The sequence below is a fragment of the Marmota flaviventris genome, chromosome 17 (genome assembly GCF_047511675.1).
Source record: "Marmota flaviventris isolate mMarFla1 chromosome 17, mMarFla1.hap1, whole genome shotgun sequence".
NCBI classification, from domain to species: Eukaryota; Metazoa; Chordata; class Mammalia; order Rodentia; family Sciuridae; genus Marmota; species Marmota flaviventris.
Genome location: NC_092514.1, coordinates 44,845,724 through 44,854,340, shown reverse-complemented (window position 1 = coordinate 44,854,340; position 8,617 = coordinate 44,845,724). Strand labels below are relative to the sequence as shown.

Below are 8,617 nucleotides of genomic sequence, written 5' to 3'. Positions count from 1 at the left end.
ACAGTATAGAAAACAGAGGAGCAGGGGAGCTGTGTTGCACAACACTGGATATGCGGCTGCAGCCTTCGTGACCCTGGGGAGGGCTTCTGCATTGATCTTCAGGCTGGACCTAAGACATGGGCAGGGGCCATCAGTATGGAATCACCACACACATGGCTCTATGGAAGTGATTTATCCTATACACTATAACTATTTGTATGCCTGTCTCCCCACAGACCTGGATTCCCTGGCTGGCAAGTCCCATGTCCTCAGGGGCTGGCACATAGTAAGCATGAAATCAGAAGGAAAAAAGGAGAGAGGAAGTGAATGAATGAATGACAGCAGCTCTCAGGTTCTGCCTATAGGATTCCTAGACTATGAGGCTTTACATTTTAGGATATTTAGGTCCTCTTTTGAGGTGAAAGAATTCCAGAGATGACTATAGACAAAGAGCTATATCATACACACAATGGGAGAAGGTGGGGAAGTATGGGAGGTGGAGGGCCTGAAAGGGGAAGAGGAGTATTCAGGCAAATAAATATCCACAGTTTAAAGCTGAGGATTTACATTGTCACCACTGGTTATAACATAGGGATTCACTGACTCCACAAGAAAATGAGTTTGGTCTTATTTAAAAGGTACTTGATAGGGAAGCTGTAACATTCTTTTACCAAAACCTGAGGATTCCCAGGGTGGCTGGGAACCACCTATATGATTTCTACCTTTTTTTCCCCCATCATTCATGTAGCTATATGGCCTAGTGTTATGGTTATCTGTAAGTATTTTTTCTATAAGATCATGGTCTCCCCAAGGCCTTCTTCATATGTAGAGCTAATGTTGAGCTGTGGCTTTGGTAGAGCTGTACCAATTATCAGATTATTAAACACCTAGGTTTGAGTTGCTGCCCTAAACCATCCCAACTGCCTTTCTCATGTCTCAGCACAGTAGTACCTCCTCTGGGACTTCCCTATGATCTGGCAACTAAAGGGATAGCACTTGGCAGAGTCAGGGTACTCTAACCACAACATATGCTATGCCAGTTGTTCCATATTTTGAATGTCACCTCTGTTGTAGACTTCTCAGCTTCCATAAACCCTTGTTGACTGACTTCACCTGTCCTGGAATCCCAGCTTTAGTCCCTTCTCCCCACCACATCTACTTCCCCTGAAAACTCACCTGGCTGGGCTGGCGACACCTGGCAGTGTGGGTGAGGGCATGGCCTGCCCTCTGGGGTGTCAGAACTCCATTCAGAAGGCCCCTCCCCAGGTGGGTGAGGACCCAAGGGCTGGCGTGAAGTCAAACACAACCACACTGGCTGTGAACTTGAGTAACAGGGGCCTGGAACTTCTGGTAGCAATCTTCTATCCAGGCCTGGAGGTCTAAAGACCAACGGGTGGGCCTCTGGGGGCCAAAGGTATGCCAGGCTGGGGCTGTAATGAGGGAACATCTGGCAAGCCGGGTGCACAGTCAAATCCTGAGGCCGAGAGGCTGGAGTAGGATCTGAGGGACCACCCCGCCGTTTTCTCTGTGGATGTCGAACAGTGAGGCTGGATTTCTGCAAGTTTAAAAGACTAGGGGAACTGGGGCTGGAACTGGCAGCCCCAGCTGGCTCAGCTGGCTCTGTGAGGACCCTGGGCCGTTGTGGATTGGAGGGCTGCCCCGAAAGAGCTGCTGGGTTGGATTTGGTGACTTGCTGATCAGGAAAAGGTGGCTCTGGCTGAGGCTGTGTCCGAGAAACAGCAGGCCTGGACTGGGGGACTCCAGTTTCTGGGCCAGACTTCCTGCCATGCCACTGGAACCGCTTTTTGTAGTGGTGGTGTCGGTGCCGGTGATAATGGACATGACTAGAAACCTGGGTTTCCCCAGTGGGCACTACTGAGTCCAAGGAACGGGGCCGAGAGGTCACACTGGATTGCATCTCTTCCCCCTGTAGGTCCCCTTGAAGGCTACAGTACACCAAGGGGTCAAAGTCACTGCTCAGGGAGCTGCGGAAGGTAGAGCTGCTGCCATGGATACCTTGCAGGCTGATGTCTGTACAGTTGACCACTGAGTCACTGGAAGAGCCATGACAGGGCCCCGAACTGGAATCACTGGCTGGCCCATCTGCCAGGTAGCCACTGCGTTCTGTACAGTAGCTTTCTCCAGACCCGCTGCTGTCATGAGGCCTAGCCCGGCGCAGAGGCACTGGGCAAGATGTGGGGTGCTGAGATGTGCATCGGAGGTGGCTCAGCCCCCATCCCTGAGCATAGGGGTGCTGAGCCACTGCCAGGCGCTGTTGTTCACCTGCAGCCCGGAGATGTGCAGCTCTGGGGACGCGTTGGTGCCGAGGCTCCTGGGATGGTAAAAAGGGTCTAGGTCGAGGGGGCCGAGTGCCTGAATTCCTAGAAGGGCCCAACAGGTAGGCAGCAGGGAGGTGATAGTGGGCATGGCCAGGATGCTGGCGAATGAGGTGGAGTCTCCTGCCTGGTTCCTGATAAGATCGAGAGGGTCCAAGGGGCTGGGAAAATGAATCTCCCTCTGGAAAAAGGAACCAAAAGCACAGGTGTTTGATACCATAAACATATGAAGGTTGAAATGAGAAAGATGTGGCTGTAGCAAATCTATTTGAGCTTGCATAGCCTGTGAGCTCAGAATTTGAGGGACCAAGGATGTCCCTACGTTGCCTGGCTCCTTTGCTACTTCCAGTCAGGCAGATTGCCCTGGGAGTCCTACTATGTAGTCAATCCCTGCTCTTCCCACTAGTAATTTGGGACTCTTTCCCCCAGGGCCACTGATATCCCATATTGTACCTTTGGGTGGATTAGCAAAAGGTTCTCTTTCCTTAAGATATTTATTTCACTTTCATCTTTTAGAATATTGTCATATATACTGGATTTTTTTTTTTTAGAATAGGGTACATTATTGACAGAAAATTGGAACAGTAAATATGCAAATCACCCAGATTTAGAATCAAAAAAGTTATTATAAATTTCAAACAATTTTTAAGATAATAAAGATGTCTACTATCTGAATGTACTCCCCCCGCCCATGAGGTGCTCTTAAGCAGTGAACAACTGAAATGACTACCATGACAGTTCTTCCTCTTCAGCTTCATGGCAGAAACCCTTTCCCAGAGTGAAGCCATGTTCTAGACCTGTTTGCCTGCACATGTGAGTCCTTGGCCCAGCTCCTACCTACGATGTTGAACATGCAGAGGGGACAAGTCCGATGCTGATGTAGCCAGGGGTCCACACAGGAGCGATGGAACTCATGGAGGCAGGAAATGACCCGAAGCTCCTGGAGAAAACAAAAGTGTCCAAACCATAGGCGGGGCCAGGACCAGGAGATCCCATCGATTCCCATCGGCCTTTCTTTCCTGCATTCACCTCATCACAAAAGACCTCACAGGAGAATGAAAGGGTGTGGTCTTTGGTTTCATATGGATTTGGGTTTTGCCACTTAGCTGCATGACTTTGGGCAAGTCTCTTAACAGTTTTCTGCTACAAAATGAGGATAAGAGACAAATCTACCTAATTTTCACTGTCATGAGGCTGAAATGAGATAACCCATCTAAAGTACCACTGTGGTCTGGTGCATGGTTCTCTTTCCACAAACAATGGTGCTCTTCTCCAGGAAAGTGACCAAATCTCAGAGAAGTCCCTTGCTTCTGTCTCATGCAGGATACACAAGACACAGACATAGCCAGAGCACCGATGCCAGTTCTAGGCCTGTCCGCTCCCACCCTAGCTTCAATCTGCCTCCCTACCTGGTCATGGAGGTGAGCCACAGGCCCGCCTTACCTGGCCCTCAGAGAACTCCTCCAGGCAGATGGCACACATAGGGGCTGAGCTACAGCTGCTACCTGAGTCTGGCCGCTCAGCCCGCGCCCTCCTGCAGCTGGCCCGGTACCTTCTGGTGGCCAACTGGCTGATGGCCCAGGCTGTTCGCTGCTGAAGGGGGTCCTGGGAAGAGTAGTGGGACTCAGAATGGGGCAAAGTATTCTGTTTCCTCACCCACTGCATGGGCACTAGCTTGGACTTAGTTCCTAGTCATCCAGTTAGATTATATGGTCAATTGGCCACCCTTGGGAGTTTATCCCTTCAGAGCTCCTGCCTACCTCCTTTCATTAAATTTTTCTTCCTCTGATGACCCATGATAGATACTTTCTTAACTAACTGCTGCTTGACATTGTAACTTGGATATCTAATAGACATGTCAAATTTAATATGTCCCAAAATGAAGTTCTAATTAACCACTCCTAACCTCACACCTGTCCTCCCTCAATCTTTTCCATCTTATAAATGGCAATCCCATTCTTTTAATTGCTCAGGCCAAAAATCTTGGTGCCATCTTTGACTTCTCTCTCTCTCTCTCTCTCTCTCTCTCACACACACACACACACACACACACACCAATAACTCACATTAAGCCATTAGTAAACCTGTTGGATTTGCCTTCAAAATATATCAAAATATACCCAGAATAACTATTTCTTACCACTTTCACTGCTACCTCCCTAATCTAAGCCACCATTACTATCACCTGGATTCCTGTAATAGCCTCCCATTTGGTTTCTCTTTTTTTCAGTCTTGCCTATCACAGAGGCAAGAGTGGTGGCTCACGTCTGGAATTCCAGCTACTCAGGAGACTGAGGCAAGAGGAACACAAGTTCATAGCCAGCCTTAGCAACCTAGTGAGACCCTGCTTCAAAATAAAAAATAAAAAGAACTGGGGGTACTGGGGTTGTGGCTCAGTGGTTGAGCACTTGTCTAGCATGTGTGAGGCACTGGGTTCAATTCTCAGCACCACATACAATTAAATGAATAAAATAAAGGTCCATCAACAATTGAAAAAAAAAAAAAAAGAACTGGGGATGCAGCTCAATGGTGGAACACCACTGGGTTCAATCCCTAGAACTGCAAATAAATAAATATGTAAATAATTAAAAATAAAAACAACCTTGTCCATTTTGTATTCTCTTTCCCTTTGGTTATTTTATTTTCTCTATCATCTAAAATATTATGTATTTATTTATTTTATGTATTTAGTCTATTGTCTGTCTCTTCCCACTAGAATAAAAACTCTTTGAGGGTCTAGTTTTTGTGGTTTTTCTCACTGTGCTCTTCCCAATGACTGGGATAGTGTCTGACATAATAGCTGCTAAATATATTTGGGGAACAAATGGATGAGCAATCTGGGGAGAAGCTGCCAGAAATTCAACAGAGCAGATGCCAGGGTACTTAGATGTCAGTGGATGGTTTCATGAACATCAAGGTGCCTGTCTTCCTCACTTTCTCCTTTCAGTCCCCCTCCCTCCCTCCTATTCCCATGCCCACCTCCACCAGGGAGCCCACACTGCTCACCGGCCTGCTGTGGCGGGGGCGGCACCGGATGCGCAGCACAGAAGCCAGGATGACCACAAAGATGGTGCCCACCACTGTCAGGAGGATCCATACATCATAATCTGGCTGGGGGGCAAACAGAGAGGGAAAAGATAACACTTCACAAGAAAATGGATCAATTTGGGAGGAAATGGTACAGTGCAGAAGACACGCAGAGAGCGGGGGTTGCCTCGAGTCTCTCATCTGAGGGATAAGGAAGGCATGAACCAGAAGTGGGATTAGGCAGTCCCCTTCTGCCCAGGGCACTCATGGGAAAGGGTTTTCCAGGTGCAGCTATGAGAAATGCTATGTGGAAACCCACGTGTTTGAGGGAAAAGGAGGAAAGAGACCCCTCTACAAGGTGGATCAGCTGGGTGAGATTCCTGGCCAGTGGAAAAGCACCCACCAGGAGTCATGGGTCAGAGTGCTAAGTCTGCAAGCTCTGCTGCTTCACACCATGAAACCAAAGAGTTGAAAGCAACTTCAGAACTCTTTGGACCTAACCTGTTCATTCAGTAGATGAGGCCCAGAGAGGGAGAGAAACTTGCCCAAAGGCATGCAGATGAGGGATGAACTTGGACCCAGAGGGTTTCTAGAGTTTCTTTCAGCTCCAGGAGTCTTAGGGGTTAGGGTAGAAGTTGCCACAGGACAAAACAGAGGTAAGAACATGTGCCATGGCAAAGATGGAGGTTCTGTGTGCTTACCCATGCAGGGGGCTCCTTCAGCTCAATCCTCACATGGGCTTTCTGGTTCTTGTATACAAACTCCATGAGCTTCTCTGCATCATTACCCCAGATGAGCACCACTGGCCAAGTCAGTCCTAGGGGCTGCTGCAGCTATGGAAACAGTGTCCACAAGGGCTGTTGTGACTTCTCCTCCCCCTGGGAACTTCGTCCAGCTCCCTTCTTGAACACCCCAGTGTCCCTGGGTACCTGTTCAGCGGCAGCTCGATCCTCTGTGATGTCAAATAGAACTGCACTGGCTCCTCGCTCACCGGCCATCCGGGCCTGCAGAGACACACAGCAGAGGTTTGGCTGGAGTCAGAGAGGGACACAAACTGTCTAAGGCCAAGCCTGAGACCTCACATCTATCCCTTCCAAGGATTTTGGATGCAACCACCTCTGCATACTCACATGTCCACATGCAAGGAGTCAGAGTCAGGGAGCCTAGTACCCCCTGCCCTGAGCTCACCCAGGTCCCACCTTCAAAAGGTAACATTCAGTCTTTCCCTTCATACTGGAATAAACATAAGGGTTTACTGGGTACCCAGTGATGGCTCTGGGTACTCAGAATGGGTGAAGGATAAATTAAGGACAGCCTCTGCCCTCGGGGCACAAGTGGTGTGAGAACAAGAAGTAATGAGTGATTGGAACCCCTGGGAGGAGGACACACAGGAAGAGGAAGAAAACAGAGAAGTTTGGAACAGGGCTGGACTCTCCAGGACCCAGCCCTTCCTGACAGAGGAGCCTGTGGGGCATCCCCTGCTCAGGCAGAGTGCCGGAGAGCCTGGGACACTGTTCCCACAGGACTCCCCTCTGTGGAAAGCCCCGCCTCAACCCATCTCATAGGCTCTGTCCCCAGCACTCTCAGCTTGCCAACTCTCTCTGGCTGCAATTCCAGGACCTAGAGAAGTCCTTGTCCAGTGCTTTATTGCTTCATCCTCTCCTTTAGGGTGACTCGAGTAGGGAGGGACTTGAGGAGCTGCTCCCACCAGGACACAACGGTGTCCACATGCAGATGCATGGTCACCAAGGACTCCAAGAGCAGGTGAGGAAGCAGAACCTAGCCACCAGGCAGAGCAGATATCAGAGCCAGGAAGAGAACAAGAAGCAGGGGTCTAGGGCTGTGGAGGGGTCAGGAGAGGGAGATAAGAGCTAAGGGTGGGGTGGAGGTGCAACAGCAAACCAACAACCAACTACAGGCACAGGCACCACCAGGGAGCTGCTCTTGACCTGGTGTTGGGTCTCCTTGCTGGGCACAGCCCCCTCCAGCCTTCCTCCCTAGAGCAAAGGCTCATTTTAATGGTGTCAGATTGTAACCTCCCATCCCAGGCCCCTGCTGAGTCTCTGAACCCTTCAGCATGCATTGAAAGAGTTAACCCTACTGCAAGTGGTAGTGGCAGCAAGAGGAGCCAGTGCTAGGACTTACTCATCTCTCAGGGCTTTGATCTCTGCTTGCCTTCCCAGGGAGAGCCTGTTGGGGCAGGTCTCCTGCCAGGCAGGCTGGGAGCAGCTCCTTGCTCCTGCTCCCTACTCCTCAAGCAGTGACGGAGACCAGGGGCCCCTCAGAACCAGCTGCCTGCAGGCAGGGGAGTGGGAGAGGGTGGTGGAGACACTCAAATGGGGCTCCATTTTGCTTAGGAAGATAAAACTCCCTACTCCCTCTTTCTTCTCTCCTTCTCCCAGGAGCTGGGCTGGGCCCTCTACCAGCATTTAGGCCCAGCCTGGACCCAGCCAAGGCTAATTTACTGGAAATTCACAGGAAGACTTCAGAACGGAATTATTGAAGGAGCTGAGAAGTCACAGCTTCCATTGTTCCCTCACCCAATTTGGCCCAGGAAGTCTACCTACCTCAGCTCCTCCAGGCAAAAGGAAGCTCCCTTATCTTCAGAGCCCTCCAAAGCAAGGGTGAAGGAGTGGTGACAGGGGAAAGGAATTCCTGGCTGGGGAACCCTACTGGCACTTTCACATTCCAGTTGTCATGAAGTAGGGACCTTAGGTTTCCTATGCCCAGACAAGACCCTGGACCCAATCTGGCCCGGAATAGCATGTGGAAGAGTAAAGACTTGTTTCTTTGGAGATTTTCTTGCTTGTCCACCCCTCTCTCTTTGAAGAATTGGGGTAGGAACAGTAGAAAGCAATTACTATGATGTTCAAACACTCTAACCCATTACAGCCCATAATTACAAAGTTGTAAAAGTGATCAAAGAGCCCAGAGAGTTGGCCAACAGGAGAAAACAAACAGAACTTTCAGGTAGTGGGTTCCTGTGTCCAGAATTCTAGGAATAAAAAGCAAGATCTGGGGACAGATGACAGCCCAATGCCTCCTATCCCACCTGCTCCCAAGAGAATAGGAGTTAGGGAGAAAAAAAGTACTTCTTTGGAGACTAGAATCTAGAAGGCAGACAGAGGGTGGACAGGCCCACAGGACAGAAAACTGGGTTTCAAAAGGACCACCCAGAGCCCTTGCTGTGTACTGCAGAGTGGGCCAGCCCTAGGGACAAGCTAGCCTGCCTGTGAGTTATTAGAGTGAGCAGTGAGAGTGAGATAAAATCCTGC

General features: G+C 49.8%; 1 protein-coding gene across 1 annotated transcript in view; it reads right to left on the bottom strand.

The window, feature by feature from the left end:
• The window catches only part of Rnf43 (ring finger protein 43), a 61,355-nt gene that overhangs the window by 2,258 nt on the left and 50,480 nt on the right, over positions 1-8,617 (bottom strand). The window contains exons 3-8 of the mRNA XM_027950305.2: positions 6,272-6,346; positions 6,044-6,175; positions 5,322-5,426; positions 3,759-3,920; positions 3,153-3,255; positions 1,156-2,496 (exon numbers count right to left, since the gene is read on the bottom strand). Coding sequence (XP_027806106.2) covers positions 1,156-2,496; positions 3,153-3,255; positions 3,759-3,920; positions 5,322-5,426; positions 6,044-6,175; positions 6,272-6,346 — 1,918 coding nt within the window. The remainder of the gene's footprint in view (positions 1-1,155; positions 2,497-3,152; positions 3,256-3,758; positions 3,921-5,321; positions 5,427-6,043; positions 6,176-6,271; positions 6,347-8,617) is intronic.